Here is a 25,302-nt window from a genome sequence, read left to right on the forward strand (position 1 = left end):
ATCTGTTTTTGGAAAGAAAAACTGGAATAGGATAAGAAAGAAATAGATCTGATTCTCTTCACTTGGATGCATTTGAACTTGACTAGCTTTGCATGCATGTTTTGTTTAAGTGGTTAGATTTTCATGTAACCTAATCCCTTCTTTTCTATATTATTTAAAATTAAAATATTAAATTTTTCAAATCAAATATATTATAATATCTTTTTTCAATTAATAAATATTATTAATAATTTTATTCATGATAAAATAAAATATCAAAAATTAATTAAAAATTTATCTAAATATCATTTTATATTACTTTCAACACCAAAGATAATTAGGTAATCTGACTTTTTCATCTATTAAATTATTAATTTTTTTTAGTCACATCAGTCAAATTCTTCACAAACTTTCACAAAAATTACTCTCAAATCCACTTTACTATCACTCCCACATCCACAAAAAAGAACAACATAAACATCACATTCTAATCAACCTAAATCAATCATCTTCCTCTCCCTCAAATTATCACTCACATAAGAACACATCCTAAATCTTCTCTTTCGTAATTTTACTTTATTTTTCTTTCATTCCTCTAAAATCAAAGAACTTAATTTCATTCTCTTCTTCCCTTTTGTTCACGTATCTACTTTCCTCTCCCTAATTCTATGTCAATACACCATCAAAGCAAACACACCGAAGGATAATGGAGAACAAAATTGTTTGAAATATAGGCATACCTTCTTAGGTTTTGCTGCAATGGCCAATACCACCCTCACCACCAGCAACATTAAGTAGATCATTAATGATTGGCAATACAATAATAATCTGTAATTGAATACATGAATAGATGATTCTGGCGGCAATCATCCAGTGGCTACTGCAACATATATTATAGAGGCAGTGCAATGGCCAATATATGATCCTCACCAGCACCCACCATTTGCTTCATCATTCTTAATGATTGCCCAGAAAATACATCTTTTGTGTCTACTCATTTAATCTCTGCACTCTCATCAAACAGTGAAAATCTTCCTAACCTTCTTCATGTTCCTACGACAAACAGGGCAAGTACCAGATGCCTCTGCTATCCTGCATATACATGCAGCACCACACAAGAATAATCATTACCCAATGCATTCAGCTACATTAATTGTTTATATACATATCTAGTTTAGACTTTAAACTATAACTCTGACACTATGATAGAAAGTTGATTTTAAACCTAATTTAACTCTATAAAATCGATTTGTAAAATGAGATTTACATCTACTTCTATATTATAAAATTGTCTAATCGATGGACTTTCAACAACAAAGATAAAAAATTAGTCTGTAAAAATTCACAAGCAAAACAAGAATGAAATACCTGGTTCCACAAGCAAAACAAGCCACACAGTGGCCACAAGGAAGAAAGAAGCAGTCCCTGGGAGCATCAAAGCAAATAGCGCAAAGACGCCGTGTACTGTTGTTACTGCTTTGACCATCACCTGGAAGAAAGTCAAGATCCTGCTCGTCTTGTGGCAAGGAACCATATGATGAACCCCAACTTGAAACATCATCATCTTTCTGAGAAACCAGAGCTGCTCTCTCAGGTTCTGTTCCCCCACTTCTGTGTCCTGCTCCACCTTCATCACCATACTGAACCTTGTTCAATAAATTGAAGGACCAAAACACAAGCAAAGTCAATCCCCCTGCACCAACATGTAGCATAAATAGTAAGATAAAGCCGTTTAAGATTGGTACAGAATATAAAAACATAACTTACCAATGCCAAAAATATAGGTTACCCATCTTGGTCCATAGGACAGTTTGATATACCATTCATTGGATGCATTCTGAACCAAAGAAAAGTTACATGTTGTAATCATCACAATTTCTTTGAAGTAAGTAAATGATAATAATCTTGCCTGTTGTGGAGCAGGAGTAACTAAAACAGCTGCACTTCCTTCAAGAAAGAAAATATCTAAAGTGCATGGTTTGTTGATAAGAGCACATCTGTAGTAAGCATTTGTTGTATTATGCAAAGAGGATCTTACACTCAGCTTTAATGTCACCTTTTCAATAAGAATACACAAAAGGTATTAGTTAACACATTAATACAATGCTTGATAGCATATAAGCCTATTGAAATCATAGTAATTGGGGAAAACTAATAAAATCTGGTAAGATTGCTTGGATCAAACTCCATCTTTCCCATACTCAGAACACTCTGCTCCAGAATTATAATTACTTTTACATCATTGTGCTTCTTTTAATACTAAATTCTCATAACATGAGATCCTTTTAAAAATTTCCTCTGATGATGCTTGTTTTGTCTCCTTCCAACCCCTTTCACATGGCCAAAATCCATGTAATCCACTTTTCTCATTGATTCCTCTGAGGTCTTTCATTCTACATCTCCAAATTATCTTAATAAATTATTTTATCATCTTTTCCTAAATAAGAGTTGTATCAATACTTTCTCAGAAACAATCACTCAATAAAATGTCCTTTCTTAATGTATATGGCTACTTATCTATCTCAATACTCATTTTTTTTATCAGGTCAATATACTCATATTTTTTTTTATCAGCTCAATATACTCATTTCATGTCTACACTTCTATCTTTTCTTTTTCTTTTTTCTGTAAGTTAAATATCTAGTAATCGGCCACGTATTAATACAATAAAACATCCGTTTGAGATTGATAGGTACTTTACCATTACAAATAACTATGTATTTTTTTTCATTTCAACCACTCAACTTATATTTTATGTAAGAAAATTTCATTAATTTTTTCAGCCTTTTGCAATATTAATCCCAAGTACTTAAACTTAAAAATTTGTGTATAACATCTCCAATTTTTACCTTCAAGTCTATTTACCTCTTGCTTCTTGTTAAAATTACTATGCAATTATTTTTACTCCCACTTAAACACAAACCCTTTGATTCTGATGTCTATCTCTAAATCCCTATATTAGAGTTAAATACTAAGGTTTTTCCCATAAGTATTTTAAGAGCAAAAATAAATTAAATTTTCTATATACTCAAATGATCTCATGTATAGTTAAAATTATGCTTTTAAAAAATTAACATGAAAATTTTTCTGCATATAAATTTACGAAAAAGCTCCTTTTATTAAAAATAATATTATGAAATTTATCCAAATATAATATTAAAATAAAATCCACTTCGTATAAGAATAAATAAAATCAACTTAATAAGTTATAATCAAGAAAGTAACACCATTAACTTTAGGAGATGTTTACACGAACCTTTCCCATAAAAAAAAAAATTAAGTTTTTTGTAAGTTAAAATTAAATTATATACAAATAACTTGTAAAATTTCTTTTGACTTTTTATTTTAAACTTATACATTAACTACTTTTAGTTTATAAAAAATATATTTTGTTTTTTGTAAAAGTGTTTCGGATATTCTTAATTTTGAATCTATTATATGTTTTATTACTCAGTTAACAAGAGGTCGTGCCAACTAATATTAGCTTTATCTTTATGATTATTATGTGCACAGAAGTATGGTTTAGGATCAGAAAATTACATTCACATCCTCATCCAAATTACCCAATGCCACGTAATAGCCTGATGACTGGAAAATTTCTTGGGTAATCATACCACTTCCTACAAAGAAACAAAACAACATCGGCATAAATATTGCTTTTTTTTTTTTTTAAGCATATAGACTACGAGAAATTCATTAGGATAGACTTTAACTAAGCTCAGATATCATGTTAGAATAAGATTTTAAACTTAATTCAATCTCACAAAATTAATCTATAAGTGAGATTCGCACTTTAATTATAAATTATGAAATTGGTTCGTAAGACTTCAACAATAAATCTCCCTCGTTGAATTGCATCAATCTTATTGGTTTCGTCATCATATATGCGGTTTGATTTTTAGAATTTCAGTAACTAAGTTAAACTACTCTATTATTTAAGAAGTGGAACCCTCACATATTCTCATGAAATATACACGATTCTTGGATAACTGTACAGTGGACTTGTTATGTTCCTATTTTCTCTTCAACTCATTTTTTTTAAACATTTTTTTAAGCCAAACACATTTACAAGCATCAAAGTTGCTGTTAAGCAACTATTATTTGTTTTCTTGAGGGCAGGAAACAATTCCATGTCCCATCATAAATGCAAATTCAAATGTACTTCTCCAATCATGTTACTAGTATATTTATACAAACTATAAGTCTTAAGTTGATTTCTCCTTTCTTATAAAAAAATCTCAATCAATTGTTTCTTGGTAAATTTTTTTTTTTATTGTAAGTAAGTATGACATTGTGAGACTAGACATGAATCTATTTCTCAAACTAAAACCATACGTCAAATTATAGACCTAGTTACAATTAACCAAACAAGACTTTAAATGGAGTTTTATCAACCCTCATTCATTCTTCGTCCTTAGACAATTTTGTTCCTAACAATGTTAATTCTTCACAATATTATTATTCCCCATTCCAAACCCTTGTTAACACTTCATGTGCATATCTTGCAAGTGAAAATTTCATTTGAACACTATTTAGAAGAAATCTTTCATCTTTTCAAAGTTAGACATATCAAAGTCTAAGACCATTAAACTTTTAAACGTGTCACACATGGTTCTATCGTTTATAGTAAATATTAAATCATCAACATAAATAATGATTATTAATATCTTATCTCCTTGTGATTTTGTAAACAATGTGTGTTTGTTATAACACCTTTCAAAATCTTCAAGTGCAAACTAGGCTTCAATTATATTGTACCAAAATTGTGTTGCCTGTTTAAGACCATATATGTCTTCTTCAACCTATAGACTTTCTCTTATCCTCCTTTCTTTATAAATCCCTCGAGTTACTATACAAACACTTCTTTGAGCTTCCCGTGAAGAAAAACACTCTTCATATCCTTTTTCCACCAACATTGCTTTGTATTTATCCACACTCCTATCTCCCTTAAGTTCATTTTGAACACCTGCTCCATTAGGTTTAATTCCCTTATGTTGTGTTTGGATGAGACAATTTAATAGAGTAATTCATTTATTTGGAGAATTTGAAATTCTTTGAAGTAAAATTACTTGTTTGGATGAGGAAATTAAAAGGAAATTGAAATTGAAAAATTTAAAGAAGATATTTCAAATAACTAAAACAATAGAATTTGAAATTAACTAAAAAAAGAAAGAAATTGAAATTCCACTTCTTTTCACTCCATTATCACTCCACTCACAAAGGTTAAGTTGAGTCGGGTCGTGATCACATGTCTTCCAAATAAAGAAACATAGAGTTAGCGTGTGGAGATGCTAAAGATATTCTAGTTGTGTCACATGTCTTGTAATAAAACAAGTGTCTATAATTGTTTATTATTGCCTTTTTATGGAGGCAAATGATTACTTATTTTCCTTTATAAACAATTCATCGATTGAAGCATGGATTTATGGATTTGAAAGAGTTTTGATTTTATATCTTTACAACAAAGAAACACAGGGAAAACAAAATATGAAGATGATATTGTTTTATTTTAATTTTAATCATGTATGTTGACAATTGGTCTATTTGTGATGCTTAAAAACTTTCATTATGGTCTTGACTTCAACTATTTTGAATGTGGTAAAATTTGACATGTTTCATATAAATTGGGTTGGAAAGATTTATTATAATTTTACATAATATCAATAACTAAATGCATTTTATAAGGTACAAAAGTAATAAAAGCATGAAATATTTGATGCAATTTGCTACAATTTTTCTAGGGATTAGCCAAAGATAAATTATTTCAATTGGTCAGGGATTAGCTAGGGATCAGTTTGTTACAGATTAACGAGAGATCTGCTACAACTACTTTGCTAAGGATTAGAGAGGTAAGTTTGCTACGGATCAACGAGATATTTACTACAACCACTTTGCTAGGGATTAACGAGGGATTTGCTACAACCACTTTGCTAGGGATTTGCTACAAATAGTTTGCTAAAGATTAGGTAGGGATTTGCTACAATTAGTTTGCTAGGGATTACCTAAGGATTTGCTACAACTAGTTTGCTAGGGATTAGTTAGAGATTTACTACAACTAGTTTGCTAGGAATTAGTTAGGCATTTGCTACAAACATTTTGTTTGGGATTAGTTAAGGATTTGCTACATCCAGTTTGCTAGGGATTAGCTACATATAATTTAGCTACGGTTTAATGTCCTCATTAATCCTTCGCTAAATCTTTTTGCGAGGGATCAACGAGGGATTAGCTCGGGATTATTTCACCCACAAATCTGCAAATTTGTTGTAGTGTGATGAAGGTCGAGCTGAGTCAACCTGGGACGAAGGTCAAACTAAGTCAAATCGTGTCAAAGGTCTAGTCGAGTCACCCCATGCCGATCGATGAACCGAGTTAGCCAAGCCGAGCTAATGGATGAACCGAGTCAGCCAAGCCAAGCTGATGGACGAGTCGAGTCGGCCTAGACCGAAGGTGGATCTGAGTCAGTCCGAGCCAAAGTCGAGTCGAGTCAGTCTGAGTTGAAGTCAAGCCGAGTCGGCTCAAGTCGAAGGTCAAAACAGGTAAATCGAGGTCGAAGGTGGAGCTAAGTCAGCCCGAACCGAAGATTGAGTCAAGTTGTCCCAGATTGAAGGTCGAATCGAGTTGGCCTAGACCGAAAGTTGAATAGAGTCGACCTAGGTTGAATTTTGATAAGTTGACCTGAACTGAAAGTTGAGACGAGTGATCCTAGATCGAAGGTTGAGATAACTTTAACTTATGTCATTGTCATTATCTTTCCATTTTAATATATCTCGTTTGATTTCTTCCTCTGCTCTACCCTAGTCCTCGTTTGATATCTCGTTTGAACATGAGTCGACCTTTTCGAATGTTACAAAAGCCTCTAAATTTTCATGGAAGAAATACACCCAAGTTTTACCAGTCAAATCATCGATAGAACTTAAAATGCACCTCTTGTGCAAAGTCGGCTAGATGCTGACATATATTTGAATGCACTAGCTAAAGTTGCTTTGTAGCTTTCCACAACCTCTTGCTTGGTATAGGCTTTCTATGTTGATTACGGTTAAACAGGTCGTGCCTATCTTCTTTAGATACTTCAAGGAGGATAAACCAATCACCATCTTCTTGCAAGAAAGAGTTCTTAGTTCCTTGTGATTCAAGTGTCCAAAACGACAATGTCACATGATTGTGAGCTTCTTTATTTGAAGCAACTTTAGCTTATAAACATAAAAAATATTCTGATACCATAGATATTGACTGAGATTTTTAGCAGTTATTATTTACTGTTTTAAATAAATTGTAATTGTTTTCTATTATGCACGTTTACACACATTTTAAGTACATTTAGGATTTTAATTTTAGTGTTATTGCAGTTCCTATTTTTTAGTTTATCAATTGTAAGAGCTAAGCCTATAAACTTGACTCCTTTCCATTATGAAAGAAGAGAGATACATAGCTGTAGTGCCTCTATTTCCAAATCATTTCTGTGAGTTAACAAGAAGCTATCACATAAAACTCTATTTCCACTCATTTTGGTTTGCATAATCAATCCTCCTTGGATGAAACACTTTGCAAGTTCCATCCAAAATAAAAATGGCTAACCCCTTTTCTTTTCAGGTGTCCTATGCTTAATAGATTGATTTTAAGCTCATGAATATAGTAAGCATTATATTACTGAGTTATCCCATTCATTTGTATCTTTATCCTTCCTTTTGTTGCCTAAACCCTAAACCATGTCATTCCTAAGCTTCATTGTCCTGCAATATTCTACTTTCAAATCTAGAAACCATTCTTTATTCCCTGTCATATGGTTACTGTAGCCTGAATCGAGATATCATATTTCTTCTCCTTATGTTTGATGAGGCTCTTCATAGAACATAAACAAAAGCTCCTCTTCTTCATCCAACTTAACATAATTTGTTTCATTTTTCCGGTAAAGACATTCATAATGAAAGTGTCCCATTTGAAAGACTCGGTAATGGCTTTATTTAGAGGTTGTCTCCCTCTACCTTTGTCACGTCCTCTATGTTGGCAAAAGCAATACAAGTCTAAATGCTGAAGCAAGATTTTGATGATGATAAAAGAAGCCTGAAAGCCATCTGGAAGTCAATATGAAGACCATGTGTTGTTGTGTTTAAAGCTATCTTGTAAAATGTAATTAGAATAGTTAGAATCAATATTGCACAAGGAAATTCTGGTATTTCTCGAAAAATCAAAGTGATAATCGATTATCACTTAGGATAATCGATTATCCTGAGCTGAACCAATTCTTTTTCAAGAAAGCACTGGAATAATCAATTATCACCTCTGATAATCGATTATCTGTTCAAAAATTTGTTTTCCATAAAACACACTGGAATAATCAATTATCACTAGTGATAATCGATTATCTTGGTCAGTTGGGCGCGACTGTTCAGCTTTTTGACCTAATTTCTGGAACCTCTATTTAAGGAACCTCAGAGTTACTTCTCACTTACCTTTTTGAGAAGCTAGAGTGCTAGTGCTGTGACTGCAAGAGAGTTATATGAGTGTTCTCAAAAGAAGCTTTGAAAAACCTAGTGTGGGTAGAACGATAACTTTTCCTGAGAGGTGTTCTAGGAGATTGAGTGCTGCTGTTGTTGCTAGGAAAGCTAAAGTCAAGGTTCTATGTGTGATTCAGAGAAAGGTGTTCATCTCTTGTGTGTTCAAGAGAGGTGTTTTCTTTTCTTACTCTTTTACTATCTGATTGTAATATGTTATTTGTTAGTGATTTAGTTAATCTCGTTTTTGAGAGATTAACAACTAGACGTAGAGTCTTTTGATCCGAACCAGTATAAATACTTGTGTTCAATCTTCTTTTCTATATCTTTATTTCATCTATTATTGTGTTTAAAGAAATTAATATTTGATTTAATCAATAAATTTTGGAAAAATTTTAAAGTATTAATTTTATTACTTAAAACCAATTCACCCCCTCTTGATTTTTGTCCAAACGCTTAAACATTCCGCTGCGCGATACCACCACTCTAAATACATTGTGACTCCTATCTTTGTTGGGTTTGTTTTTTTAAGTTACTTTCAACCCATGTTCCTCCTCTTGGTATCCGTGCATCCTTTGTTCATGCATATAAATAGACTCCTATGCAACTAATCTATGCTTAAAGTACTATATCATTGGATTCCTCTATTGCACAAACAAAATAATTGTACTTTGCTCCATTGTCTCACCATTTGACTTCATCTTATTCACCAATGAAGGTGCGTCCTAAGGAGCTGTCTACTTCTCACCTTCTTTCATAGCAAGAAACTCAAACTCCCTTGCAATGCTTGAAGTTGTGTCTTTTCTACTTTTTTGGAGCTTTGATACTTTTTTCTTTGAGTCCAAAATTGTCCCTGATGTTCCATTGTCAAGAATTATTTATTGGATTTCTCTATCAATCGCCTAGAGCAAGAAGTTATTAACCTTCAGATCTTTGAGTTTGGCCTCCTTCAAATGATTTTTCTATGCCTCACTCATTGGTCCTGTCCCAAGTATCAGTGGAGTAATTCCTTCATCCACCAGGCTCCACATCTCTTTGCGCCTTAGAAAGTTCTTCATTGTCACTGACCAATAACTATAATGGCTATCAAACCAGGGAATAGTTGGTTGTACAAATTTCTCTGAAATCTGATCTTTTTGTTTAAGTGTTTAACTCGCACTCTCACTCATTGTGTTTACTCACACTTTATCAGGAACTCTTTGGAACTCTAATACCAATTGTAAAAGTTTAGGTACTAAGAGATAGCAAAAAGAATAAATCACTCTTATTGAATTCAGAAAACAAGGATTATTTATATCCTTTTCACAAAAATAGAAAACCAGAATAAACCACGTTTACATACCTATAACGTGATTCTTAAAATATAGAACTGAATACTTATTCTCCCTAAAACCTAGGACTTGATAACTCATAGCAAGTCAAAGTTTAAACCAACAAAAATATATAACAAAATATCTTTATAAGTCTTACCATGAATCACGTTCCATGACAGAGTTGTGTTAGGTTCTGTTGGGTTTTCCAGCCACCGAGTGAAGGTCTCCGTCCCTGAACAAGCAAGGGCATTACAATGACATGTCACAAAATATAACGCAGCCATGCAAATTTTGGTACAACACATACACATATAGAGTAATAACTACGTGTATACGCTCATGTTTCGTGATAACTAAAACCAGGGATATGCTGCGACACTTCATGAGCAAGTTCTGTGTCTATTTTACTGGTGGTTCAGGATTTGGTATTATTAATGAATTTGTAATCACCATAAATTTTTTAATACCACTAGCTTTTTAACATTTATGCTAAATATTTTGTAATAATTTTTAAGGGTCTGAAAACAAAAACATAATGGAATCTGTCAAAAAGGGTAGAACTAACTGCACCATTCTCCATTAGATGGAAAGATCACACAGCCCCTTCTTTTGAAATTAAAAAAAAATGATTAAAAAGTTTAAATTAAGTAAACAAATAAAAATATTAAATAAGTACTTTAACCAGGATCTTATGAAATTACAAATTAACTATAAAAAAATTGGAAAATTAAATTTTGACACCATTAATTATTTTCTCTTATTTCTACTTTGCAACTCCTTTTTTTACTAATAAAAATAAATATAGACAAAATTTTAAATAAAATAAAAGTATTTAGAATTATTAAATGGAAATATAATAAAGAGAGGGGTGTCAAAATGGTAAAAAAAAAATTACACCACAACACCTTCACAATGTGACTTAGAAATATATATATATATATATATATATATATATATATATATATATATATATATATATATATATCGGAACACAAACATTAAGAAAGAAGGGCCTAAATAAACTGTAGTACTAAATTAGACTGCGAAACCAAGGGAGTTTCTCAATTTTACTTTTCCCATTTAGTTAAATTACTAGATAATATCACACAATAAATTACTAGATATATATATATATATATATATATATATATATATATATATATATATATATATATATATATATATATATATTACATATCTAACATGTAGTTAAACTCACAAAATTTGAGAGGTGAAAACCACAGTGAAATATGAGGAATAAAGTTTGATAAGCCATACCCTGCGCAACTATAAGGAAAACAGAAGAGCTCGTAGAACTAACGTGATACGAAATATTTATTGCACTCCCTGTGTTTAGATAAAGTTTCCATTCCTGTGGAAGACATAACAAAGGAGTAAGAAGGACTTTTCCAGTATCTGAATTCAGAATCATGTGAAGGAAAAGATGAAACTTAAAATGGAAAGGGAAAGGTAATAAGAAAAAGTACATTAACTTACCTTTTCTGCGCCAGAGGGAAGAGACACATTAAGAGTCTCGCCCCAAGTGCTAACGATATCAAGTGGGGGATACCCATATGTACCATAAAGAATGGCCCCGGCTCCATGGTTTGCCATCAAATTTTCTACCTAATGCAAAATGAAAAAAATAAAATAAAAAATTCCACATTACCGATGCATTCACCAGCTACAATTCCAAACACAGGTAAATAAAAACACAATGGTGACTCTGACCTTCACAGATTTCACGAACAGAGAACTTGGTTGGAAAACTGTCGAAGATGTTGGACCAAGCACGATCGTCATGGACCCATAAACCCCCAGTATCATAGTCATCGACACTGTAGCTTTCAATATGTTCAGAAATCAAAAATAAAATAAAATAAAAAATACATATGATTTTGCTAACACTTCATATAATTGGGAGCGATTATGGTCACATTAAGTCAATCAATTTATCATACGTAAATTTTAGAGTTTACTGGTAATGTAATGTACCATTGTCTAAGTGTAGAATTAAATTAATACAAGAAGGTTTTTTCTGAACTAATTTTATTGTTAAAATGTAAGAAAAATAAATAAAAGATTAAACCATGAATGCATTAAAAACTACGATAACAGACTCAACACTCAGATTTAAGATTCCGTTACCGAATAACCAAAAGCTGAAGACCACGGCGAAGCAGGAACACGTTTCGTCTCTAAAAGAGGCGGCGGAGCCACCGCAGATACTCCAGTTGCCTCTGCTGGAAGTGCCGCGCGCGCGCTCCGCCTCGCGTGACCGGGCCGGCGGCGTGTGAGAGCTGGCGGACGCCGTTTCTTCCGGCGGTAGCGGGGTGATGGAGTGAGGCTCCGGCATTGTGGTAGAGAGAGAAGGAAGAGTGGTGCGATGGAATGAGTAGTGAATTAATTGGTGCATAGTGAAGTGAAGCGTCATGAATCTTCAACCGTGGGTCTTCTATTGAGGTTTGGTGGCGGGAACGGTAGTTAGAGCAAGGAAATTATGGTGGTTGCAAACAAATCTCACTCTCGTTACTTGACACAAAAGTTGATGCAGCTCTTTGCGATTCAAGAGTGAGGTTTGACTTACATAACCTCGTGCTTTTGTACATTACACCTAACCCAAAGTCTTTGGATTTCACCAAAACGATGACGTGTTCACCATTTGGGGGAGAATAAAAAATATATTTTTTAAATCTCCTAAATTTTGTGAGAGATGAAAACTATTGTTTTGTTTAAATAAATTGGATAAAACATTCGTGACAGTGCATCATTAGAGAGACAGCTTTTCTGGTAGAAAGCAGTGTATGTGTGTGTGTAATGATACGACAAAGATCTTTACATAATTGTGTAATCATATAATTTGTAATGAGTATTTTTGATTTTATAATAATAATTTTCTAAATTTATGTTAATTATGATTTATAATAATTGGCCTGTAACTTTTTTTATAGCAATAGTGTATGGAAATTAAAATTTACTTTTAGCTATCAATGAATTGTAAAATTTACTTATGATAAAAGTTAAATATAAAACGAAAAATCTTATGAGAAATTTTATTTTAAAAAACAAAAAGTTAGTAGTGTTTTACATAAATTGAAACTTTTCTAGCCAAAAACTTAATGAGATGTCTTTGAGCTTTGAATTCAACTGGGAACAAAATTATTCTTATGGAGTATGACAGAGCACCGAAAGGAGAAGAACCTATAGATGATGTTCTACACTCGAGTCAATAAAAAATAATAATGCTAGTATAAATTACTATAAAAAATATGAAATTAAACGATATTCTATATGGTGAAGAGACATTGTTATTGTTATATATATAGACCTACAAACCTTCAAGTTCAAGATAAAAAATTAGTAATAGTTCACCAATTATTTCTTAAGGAATTGTTATAGTTAAATTATATTGAAGTTATAAAAGAAGATACTCAAGTTGTTAGATTTTATCTTTTATATAATTATCAATTGATCTTTTGATAATAATTTATTTATAAAATATTCGAGTTATTTTGAGTATTTTAAATACAGAGAGGTATATTTAAGTTTTGAATCCAAATAATTTTTATTAAGCATGTAAACAATTTGATTTCTTTATATTTTTTAAAAATAAATGATTTTAATCATAATTCTAAATTTTTTTAGCAGAATTTTTTATATGATTAACATTTTTTGGACATTTTGTTTAAATAATCAAATTTAACTTATTAATGCGTTTCAATATTTGTTTATAAGTCAACTTTAAATATAAATCTGTAATATTTCATTTTAATAATATATTACTACTAATACTAATGCAAATATAGGATTTGACATCACCTAATATGTTTCGTTTTTTTTAAAAAAATGAAATATATAATAATGTGGTGATATTTTAAAAATTATTTATACGACTATAGACATAGTTTAAGAAACTAAAGCATATATCCTAACGAGATAAGTATAGATTTGATTCTTTAAAGAAATGAGACCAATTTCGAACCGAAGCTTTATTTATTTCTACCTCTGTTTCTATATTAAAAATTTTCATTTTTTCTCATTTTAAACTATTGAATCTAACAGTAAAAATACTTTTCATTCAAAAGCTATGAACAACTTTTTGATTCTGCAACCCATAAACTAAACAACTTATTGTAAAATCATTGAACATTTTTATAAGACAAAATCTATATTAACTTTTTTGCATTAATTAGATAAAGCAAACAGAAAAACGAGAAGGAGCAAAGATGGGTAAGAGAATGATAATATTTAATGTACAATTAATTTGGATATATATAAACTCATCATTTCATCAATAGAAATGAATGAGAATTAAGTATCCAAATGTCTAAACAAGCTAATAAGAAGAAAATGTTGGAGAAAAAGTAAAAACTTCCTAACATATTTTGCATGAAAATGTGAGAATTTATAAGTCTTAATCTAGTTTTCTATTGCTACTCTTTAATTTGATGATGAGACAGAATGTGATATTAGAATTTGAGATTCATCCTGAGTTTGTACCACACTCTCTTACATGCACCCACAAACATCCATCCAATTATCTCCAGAAATTTGGTAAATCTTCTCATTCTATGTTTCTTCTCAGTTTCTCTCTTTTGATCTTTTGTCGTTGAAACGAGTACTAATGTAGAACTTTTCGACATTTTAACCTGGCAAAATAATAATAGTAATGATTGGAGTTTGGTGAAATTAAGTGCAAAATGATCAAAAAGAATTAATCTTGCTTTTTGATTTCCTCTAGTATCATGTGGTTGTGTGTTTTTATATGATGCATTGACATTGTTATAATCAATGTAACAGATATTGTTGTTCGGTTTTAGAAGTTAGTTTATTTTAACCGCTGGATTTAGTGACCTAATTATGGAATTTTTATCTGTTTGTTTCAACATTACACACTGTATTTAGTGTATTATAGTTTCCAATTAATTTGTATTTAGTTTATAGAATAGTGATCTAATTATTATATAGATAAGTACATAACGTGTTGATTTGTTACTCTAATATATCCACACACATGTATATATAGTCAAAAGTTTGTCAATAACATGAAATAGTATTTTACCTCATGGATTACAAAAAATAATTGTTAAATAGATGAGTAAATAATAATAAATATATAAATTTAAATGGAATTTGATTATTAATAAAATATAGGGTTAAATATGTTTTCGGTCTCTTAAGTTTAAGTGAAATTTGGAATTAGTCTCTCTTCAAAAATTTTGACCAATTTAGTCCATAATATTAAAAAATGCGTGAATTTAGTCATTTTAACCAAATTTTGTTAAGTTTATATGACGTTTCAAGCACATTTCATGATAGTATTTGAATTGTTTACACACCGTTTGATACATTTTCGCTTCAATGTTAATTCAAATATTATAATGAAATGCATTTAAAATGTCAAATAAACTTAACAAAATTTGGTAAGAAGGACTAAATTCACGCATTTATATAGATTGATATAAAGTTTCGAAGAGAGACTAATTCCAAAATTCATTGAAACTTGAGGGACCAACAACATATTTAACCCTAATATATATATATATATATATATATATATATATATATATATATATATAGGTTAAATATGTTTTTGGTCCCTCAAGTTTTAGTAAATTTTGGAATTAGTCCCTCATCAAAACTTTATACCAATTTAGTCCTTCATCTTTTAAAATGCGTGAATTTAGTCCTTTTAACCAAATTTTGTTAAGTTTATTTGACGTTTCAAGCGCATTTCATGATAGTATTTAAGTTAACATTGAAACAAAAATGTGTCAAACAGTATAAATAATTTAAATACTATCATGAAATGCGCTTGAAACGTCAAAAAAACTTAACAAAATTTGGTTAAAATGACTAAATTCACGCATTTTGAAAGATGAATGACTAAATTGGTCAAAAGTTTTGAAGAGGGACTAATTCCAATTTTCGCTGAAACTTGAGGGACCAAAAACATATTTAACCATATATATATTGGTCTTTATTTCGTCCAGTTTTGTCATTTTTTTTCTAGTATTGTTTTTTTTTGTTCAATCAGGTCACAACTTTTGTCAATTTTGTTTAGTTTTGTTTTTTTATTAACGTCGTTTAGATAATTATCATTAACGAGTAGTGATCGTCACGTGTCACTTCCTGTTTTTTTATAAATTTTTATATTTATTTTTTTGAACAAAATGTCCACGTTTGAACCCAACAACATATTAATGTCAATGTTTTATATTTAATTTATTCCCTATATTTGTTATTTTGTTCAATTTAGTCCTTTTTTTTAATTGAGTAATTTGTCTCTCTCAAAATTGAAACTAAATTTAACTTTTATATAAATATTATAATCATAATTTTATTAAAATCACATTTATTAAATATTTTGGTATGGGGTTACAATAAGTTTAATTTTAAAATGAAAATTTTAAGGAAGAGGACTAATTTTAAAATTTTAGATTAATGGTGTTAGTTCTCATCTTCAAAATTTCGTTATAATTTTAAACTAATTGTAACCTTAAATAAAAAATATTTAATAAAAATGTAAATTTTAATAAAAAACATCATTATAACTTTTATATAAAAATTAAATTTTGTCTTAGTTTTGAGATGGGTAAAATTGCTCAATTTTAAACAAAATTGAAACTAGATTGAACAAAAATAACGAATATGACGATCAAATTAAATATAAAATATCGACTCTAACACGTGGCACACGGTTGGATGGACACATGGACATTTTAAAAGAATATATTAAAATTAAATGAATTAAATAAATTAGAAAAGAAAAACATAAAGTCACACATGACAATCATTGTTTATTACCGTTAATTATTTAAAAGAATGTTAGCAAAAAATTACCAAATTAAACAAAATCGAAAAAAATTAGGATCTGTTCAAACAAAATAACAATATTAGGACTAAAATGACGGAACGAAAATAGGACCAAATATATATTTTAATGTTATTATTATTTACTCATTTATTTATTTATGTAAAATGAACAATTATTTTTTGTAATCCACGAGTTAAAATACTATTCATGTTATTGACAAACTTTTGACTATTCCAATTTGATCGTCATATTCGTTATTTTTGTTCAATCTAGTTTCAATTTTGTTTAAAATTGAGCAATTTTACCCATCTCAAAACTAAGACAAAATTTAATTTTTATATAAAAGTTATAATGATGTTTTTTATTAAAATTTACATTTTTATTAAATATTTTTTATTTAAGGTTACAATTAGTTTAAAATTATAACGAAATTTTGAAGATGAGAACTAACACCATTAATCTAAAATTTTAAAATTAGTCCTCTTCCTTAAAATTTTCATTTTAAAATTAAACTTATTGTAACCCCATACCAAAATATTTAATAAATGTGATTTTAATAAAATTATGATTATAATATTTATATAAAAGTTAAATTTAGTTTCAATTTTGAGAGAGACAAATTACTCAATTAAAAAAAAGGACTAAATTGAACAAAATAACAAATATAGGGAATAAATTAAATATAAAACATTGACATTAATATGTTGTTGGGTTCAAACGTGGACATTTTGTTCAAAAAAATAAATATAAAAATTTATAAAAAAACAGGAAGTGACACGTGACGATCACTACTCGTTAATGATAATTATCTAAACGACGTTAATAAAAAAACAAAACTAAACAAAATTGACAAAAGTTGTGACCTGATTGAACAAAAAAAAAACAATACTAGAAAAAAAATGACAAAACTGGACGAAATAAAGACCAATATATATATGGTTAAATATGTTTTTGGTCCCTCAAGTTTCAGCGAAAATTGGAATTAGTCCCTCTTCAAAACTTTTGACCAATTTAGTCATTCATCTTTCAAAATGCGTGAATTTAGTCATTTTAACCAAATTTTGTTAAGTTTTTTTGACGTTTCAAGCGCATTTCATGATAGTATTTAAATTATTTATACTGTTTGACACATTTTTGTTTCAATGTTAACTTAAATACTATCATGAAATGCGCTTGAAACGTCAAATAAACTTAACAAAATTTGGTTAAAAGGACTAAATTCACGCATTTTAAAAGATGAAGGACTAAATTGGTATAAAGTTTTGATGAGGGACTAATTCCAAAATTTACTAAAACTTGAGGGACCAAAAACATATTTAACCTATATATATATATATATATATATATATATATATATATATATATATATATATATATATATTAGGGTTAAATATGTTGTTGGTCCCTCAAGTTTCAATGAATTTTGGAATTAGTCTCTCTTCGAAACTTTATATCAATCTATATAAATGCGTGAATTTAGTCCTTCTTACCAAATTTTGTTAAGTTTATTTGACATTTTAAATGCATTTCATTATAATATTTGAATTAACATTGAAGCGAAAATGTATCAAACGGTGTGTAAACAATTCAAATACTATCATGAAATGTGCTTGAAACGTCATATAAACTTAACAAAATTTGGTTAAAATGACTAAATTCACGCATTTTTTAATATTATGGACTAAATTGGTCAAAATTTTTGAAGAGAGACTAATTCCAAATTTCACTTAAACTTAAGAGACCGAAAACATATTTAACCCTATATTTTATTAATAATCAAATTCCATTTAAATTTATATATTTATTATTATTTACTCATCTATTTAACAATTATTTTTTGTAATCCATGAGGTAAAATACTATTTCATGTTATTGACAAACTTTTGACTATACATACATGTGTGTGGATATATTAGAGTAACAAATCAACACGTTATGTACTTATCTATATAATAATTAGATCACTATTCTATAAACTAAATACAAATTAATTGGAAACTATAATACACTAAATACAGTGTGTAATGTTGAAACAAACAGATAAAAATTCCATAATTAGGTCACTAAATCCAGCGGTTAAAATAAACTAACTTCTAAAACCGAACAACAATATCTGTTACATTGATTATAACAATGTCAATGCATCATATAAAAACACACAACCACATGATACTAGAGGAAATCAAAAAGCAAGATTAATTCTTTTTGATCATTTTGCACTTAATTTCACCAAACTCCAATCATTACTATTATTATTTTGCCAGGTTAAAATGTCGAAAAGTTCTACATTAGTACTCGTTTCGACGACAAAAGATCAAAAGAGAGAAACTGAGAAGAAACATAGAATGAGAAGATTTACCAAATTTCTGGAGATAATTGGATGGATGTTTGTGGGTGCATGTAAGAGAGTGTGGTACAAACTCAGGATGAATCTCAAATTCTAATATCACATTCTGTCTCATCATCAAATTAAAGAGTAGCAATAGAAAACTAGATTAAGACTTATAAATTCTCACATTTTCATGCAAAATATGTTAGGAAGTTTTTACTTTTTTTTTCCAACATTTTCTTCTTATTAGCTTGTATAGACATTTGGATACTTAATTCTCATTCATTTCTATTGATGAAATGATGAGTTCATATATATCCAAATTAATTGTACATTCAATATTATCATTCTCTTACCCATCTTTGCTCCTTCTCGTTTTTCTGTTTGCTTTATCTAATGAATGCAAAAAAGTTAATATAGATTTTGTTTTATAAAAATGTTCAATGATTTTACAATCTGTAGAAATCATTTAGTTTATGGGTTGCAAAATCACAAAGTTAGTTTTAGCTTTTGCATGAAAAATATTTTTAATTTTAGATTCAACCGTCTAAAATAAATAAAATGGAAACTTTTTATATAGAAATGGAGGAAGAAATAAATGAAGTTTCAAATTGCTGTGATATTCAAGTTCTAAACATGGAGTTTCTTTAAATATTAAAATAAAAGTTTTACTATTTACGATAATCTCACTCTTAATTCATCTAATGGAAGTTTAGAAGTGCCGTAATACTGAAATCATAAGTAAAAAAAATGTAAAAAGAAAATAATTTTAAAATGAATTTACGAAAAGTCATCCTACAAGAAAATATTCATTAACAAACCAATTTTAGTGAAAAAAAATATTAGTCACTACTACAACTAATTTATATACCAATTTACAAAATAAAAAACTTATTGGTTACTAAAATAGTAATTATTATGAATAAAAAATTATAATTGGTATTTAAATTAATTTTTAAAATTTAACTACTAAGGTTTTAGCTGTTAAAGAAATTTTGTCATTAAACATTAGTGGTCAAGATTTTTTTATCAAAAGAATTGGTTTACAAATTAATTTCTAATTAATTAGTGATTAATTATAATTTTTTATTTATATTAGTAATTATTTTAATAATCAATAACTTTTTTTTATTTTATAAATTGATATTTAAAGTTATCACTAATAACTAACAATTTTTTATTACTAAAATTAATTGTTAATAAAATATTATTTTTAATATCAGAACAAAAACAAACATTGTATGCGTTTCAGAGCATGAACAAAGTTTTTTTTTTCGTTTTTTTTTTTTTTTTGTCTTTGTTTTATCTAAATCATTTTTTGTTAAATGGTGTGACCGTTATAAGGATTGTTGTGGTTTTATTTGTTGGGGGCTAAATTTTGTCTTCCGTATGTGAGCCCAATCCAGTGTTTGATCTGGGTAAATCATATTAAGGGTGCTTCTTCCTTCCTGCACCTCTATGTTTCCTTCCTGCACTCCATAAAATTGGTAATTTTCAAACTATCTCGCATCAAAATATAATAACAAATTTTACTCCTCCTTATTTTTTATATTTTTTCGGATTAATGTTTTGAAAGTATTTTCAGATTTGAAAAATGCTTTTCAGAACATTCAATCTGAAATGTAAAGATTTTTTTTAAATAAGTATTTTAAAATGCATTTTTGGATGCAAAAATATTTTCCAAAACAATCTTTTTAGAAAAATTTTATAAGTGTTTCAGAAGGAATTTTTAGATAAAAAATACATTTTAGAATACTTTACCTTTCGAATTATATTCCGGAAACCATTTTTCAGATCCAAAAATACCTTTTAAAACATTCAGTTCAAAATATAATTTTTTTTTACAATTCATAATATGGAAATTTGTTCCTAATCGGATATTTCATAATGTAGCCCAAAACTCACACCCACCATCTTCCCCTTTCTCGATTCCTTCATCACCTAATCTTCTATTTCAATCTATATCCGCTTTTATTTTATTTAACATGTTAAATAGATATAAAGATATTAATTTAATGTAACCCAAAAGATTAACAAAACACGAGTAAGAAATTGAGAAATACAACATTTTACACAAGAGGAAGAATATTGAAATAACTATTATTTTTACATCGACAAATAACACTGTTTAAAAAAATTCCGAATCTTGATTTTTTAATATACCAATGAATTGAAACCAAATAATTTCAACACAGGTAGGGATGTCGGCCAAGGTACAGAAAATTCCTAATAATAAAATAAATTAAACGTGTTACATACTTAAGTTTAATTTATGTTAATGCATGCATTAACTTATTTTAAACGTTATATCTTTTTCTAAAATTTATACGAGAATTCATAAATTTAATAGAGTTTGATATTTTTACGTTAAAAATGAGTTAATATTTGAATTTTGTATATTTTTTATACAACCAGAAATTTAAAATTAATCTCCAAGAATGAAATGAAAGTCATTCTTTATATTATTTGTCTATTCAAGTTCTATACTTATCAGAAATGATTATATTAGAGTAATAATATTACATATCATGAATATGTTCTAATATTTAACCTATATAAATTACATACCCTTAACTTAAATGAAATAAACTAAAATTAATATGGCCACGTACATGTAAACATTTCTGGATGTAAATGTTCTAAAAGTTCACAATAAAATTATAAACTCATCTCAAGATCAGACTAGTATTGTGAAATGATTAATAAATAGAACAAATAATTTTAGTAATTGATCCAAAAATAAAAGGTTAATTAAGCAATATATATATATATATATATATATATATATATATATATATATATTAAATTGAGAGATTTTTTTTAAGCAAATATGATCTAATGTACAGCTATCTCTTTTCACATGGAAGTCTAGCTGTAAGCAGTTGAATAAAGAAATCAGCAATTATTGGTTCTCTTTAGACAAATAATTTTGATTCCTCAAATTAACCAGATTAATTCAATTTATAAGAAAAAAATAACAAGTAAATGAGAGAAATTGAATTTGTTTTCTTGAAAATTTCTTATATTTGAATTTTGTAGATATTAAGAATAAATATTCTATTAAAATTAGTCAATAAGATTTTTAATAAAAATTGATTATTGATAAAATCTATAGATATTTTACATTCATATTGTATAAAAAAAAAAAAAAACTTATTACAGTTCAAGTGTGAAAGACTTATTATTGTATTGAAGATTTTGAACCGAGAGTGATGTAAGTTTTATTACATAATTAATTTGTAATTTGTCGATTAAAATCTCTCTATGTTTTTTTTATTTCAAATTGTTCAACAAAACTATTATTTATTCAGTTTCATATGCGTTTTACGGCAACACAATTATTTTAGTTTCTTTGAAAAGTAGGTTATTGATATGAAATATTTATCCTGTTGTGTCCCACAGTGGCATTAATTATAAAATACAGAAAATATACGAGAAAAAGACAAGATATACGCGTATATGATAGAGCAATGATTCTACGTGTGATTTATGTAACGTATGCGTGATAAGCATGTTTACATATGCAGATAATAGCATATATGACGAGGTCTTTTGGATTTATATATCTTACACGTGTACTCTTATCTTTAGATTTAGATTCTGAGTAATAATTTTTAAACTAATTCTTGCATTTTCTGAATATATATATATATATATATATATATATATATATATATATATATATATATATATATATATATATATATAATTGTCTTTTTTTAAAATTTCATAAATAGTATAACTTGTATGCATATTTTTATAATTCAAGTCCAAAAAATTGCGTTAATATGGTCTTAAATGTCTGTACTTGGTTACAAGGAGAAAAATTACAGTTTTTAAAACCATAGATAATGGTTCATGTATAAAAATAGACTTTCGACTAATAAAAAATATATAATTTCGATTTTAAAAATAATGTTTTTAACTAGTAAAATGTATGCAAAGTATCTAATTTAGTTTCGCCAAGTGTAGTGGTCTATTAATTTGATCGGTGTTTACTAAAAAAAAAATCTTACAAATTTAAAATGCTATACCATTATATTTATTTTCTTCAAAATATTAGAAAATAGCATTTTAGATGTGATAGTAGTTTAAAAATAATGAGACAAATATTTTAATATTAAAAGATTTTAGTATAAATAGTTTTGTTATAAACGAATTTCATTATTTTAAAACACATAATCTCTCTATACATCACTTATCTAGAGTTCTCTCCCTTCTCTCTAGAAGTTATCATTCTCTATTAGCCTGATTGAAAATGTGAGACTGTAAGAGTGATCTTCATGGTGTCATTATTTGTGTGCCTGCTAAAGATATCATATCTCTTCTGATTTTAATTTTACTGATAAACATATCATATGTTTTATTCTCTTTTATTATTATTATTATTATTATTATTATTATTATTATCAAATATTTTGTTTTATGATGATACATATTAGGCTTTATTTTTTCCCTTATATGATGATACCATGTTAAAAGTGGACTTTAAACCTAACTCAACCCCAGAAATCTTGCTAGGATAGACTCTAACCTGGCTTTAATACCATGTTTAGAAGTGGGCTTTGACTCAACCCCACAAAACTGACTTGTAAGGTGAGGATTGCACCCACTTATATATTGCGAATTTGCCTCATATCTAGTTGCTGTGAGCAGTGGCGGATGTTTTAAGGAGCAGGGAGGGGCCATGGCCCCCCCTCCCAAATTTTTTAATTTTTTTATATTATATGTAATTTAGAAAATTTTAATGTTTTTTAAAAAATTTAAATTATATGTAGTTTATATTAAAAAAATATGATTTTTAAATTAGGTATTTTTTTAATTTTTTATAAAGTATAACATTTAATAATAATAAATGATAAAACATAAAATCAAATATAATAAAAATTAAAAATATTTATTAAGATACTTCTTTTTTTATTATCTTTTTGAGTTTTTTTACATATTAGATTTATCTATTATTCTCACATGTTTTTTTTTCGCTTTTAAAAAAGAAGTTGGATACAAACTTATTATTTTTTTTCTTTTAATTTCATTTTTTCTCTTTTACTATTGAAGAAAAAAAGGAAATTCTCATGTCTTACTTCATCCTGAAATATTTGTTTAATAGTTAGCATTATCTTTTATCTCATGAGTCTTATATTTATTTTTTATGAATATAGAAGTAAAAGTAATGTATGATGTGTTTTTCATAACCGATTTTGACTTATGACTTTATTATCATAGATTTTTTTAGGAATTCTCATTTTTTATTAGATTGTAATAAATTATTTTTTGATTTTAATCATTTTTAGGAACTCTCAATCTTTTATTAGGTTGTGGTAAATATTAATGAAGAATAAGATAATAGATTCATTATTTTAAAGTGATAAAAAAAAAGCTACATGTGAAGATGAAAACAAGACTAATTCAATTTTTTACATATTCTGAAACATAATACTAATAATCATATTGTTCAATTAGAAGATCCTTTTCTTAAAGTTCAACGAGTTACATAAGAAATTTTCTATTAATTATTTAGAAAGGTTTTCATATTTATATTAAAAGAAATAGCTGAAATTTTTAGTTTTTATTTAATTATTGATGAGTTTAAAAATCTGAAAAAACAATACTTTAGATATGTGTGATTTGTTTTGTAGTTACGGTTATATTAAATTATGTATTAATTTTTATTGTATAGTGATAATAATTAAAAATATAAATTGAGTACATTTTTTGGCTCCTCCAATATTATTGGGCAAGATCCGCCACTGGTTGTGAGACTTCCAACACACCCTCTCACGTCGAGGTATATTCATCTCATGCGTGGGACTAAAAATTAGTGGGTGATTCGTTAGCGGTCCGATAGTGGGTGGAACAGAATTTCCAAGAAATCTCGTTAGGATAGGCTCTAACCTAGCTCTGATATCATGTTTAGAAGTGGACTTTAAGCCTAACTCAACCCAGTCAGGAGCAAGGCAATAAAAGAAAGAATAAAAGAGAGAAAAATAGACATAGAGAATTTAACGTGGTTCGGCGTACAATGTGTATGCCTACGACCACGACTACACTAGGAAGTATTTTTATCTCCCCCTCAAGGGTGAGTCCATTCAACCACATTGGTACACTCCCCCTCCAGCGGAAGCATTCCCAACCATGAGTACTCTTTTTCTACCCTTTTACGTACCGCCGTTCGTTTCTTAATGGGACGCACTTACCTAGAACCCTTGTCAAGAAGACTTTCGATACTAGGACCATACTGCACTCCTTTGAGCCGGTTTTAACCATAAGCTCTGATACCATTTATTTTGAAAAACCTTCTTTCCTTTTGGAAGCTTGGTTAAAGACCATGTCTTATTCTTCTGAAGAGACTTTATCTCATCTTCCATTGCT

At 28.4% G+C, this 25,302-nt stretch overlaps 1 protein-coding gene across 1 annotated transcript; it reads right to left on the minus strand.

Moving 5' to 3' along the window:
• Positions 1 to 698: 698 nt before the first annotated feature.
• LOC114184254 lies at positions 699 to 12,350 on the minus strand. Its single transcript, XM_028071540.1, has 10 exons — positions 11,933 to 12,350; positions 11,516 to 11,622; positions 11,282 to 11,410; positions 11,063 to 11,156; positions 9,942 to 10,016; positions 3,520 to 3,599; positions 1,889 to 2,035; positions 1,747 to 1,816; positions 1,348 to 1,672; positions 699 to 1,071 (listed from the first exon to the last, which is right to left on the minus strand). The coding sequence occupies exons 1-10, from the start codon at positions 12,216 to 12,218 to the stop codon at positions 996 to 998; spliced, it is 1,389 nt and encodes a 462-aa protein (XP_027927341.1). The 5' UTR covers positions 12,219 to 12,350; the 3' UTR covers positions 699 to 995.
• Positions 12,351 to 25,302: the final 12,952 nt, after the last annotated feature.

This window comes from Vigna unguiculata, chromosome 5, assembly GCF_004118075.2.
Source record: "Vigna unguiculata cultivar IT97K-499-35 chromosome 5, ASM411807v1, whole genome shotgun sequence".
NCBI classification, from domain to species: Eukaryota; Viridiplantae; Streptophyta; class Magnoliopsida; order Fabales; family Fabaceae; genus Vigna; species Vigna unguiculata.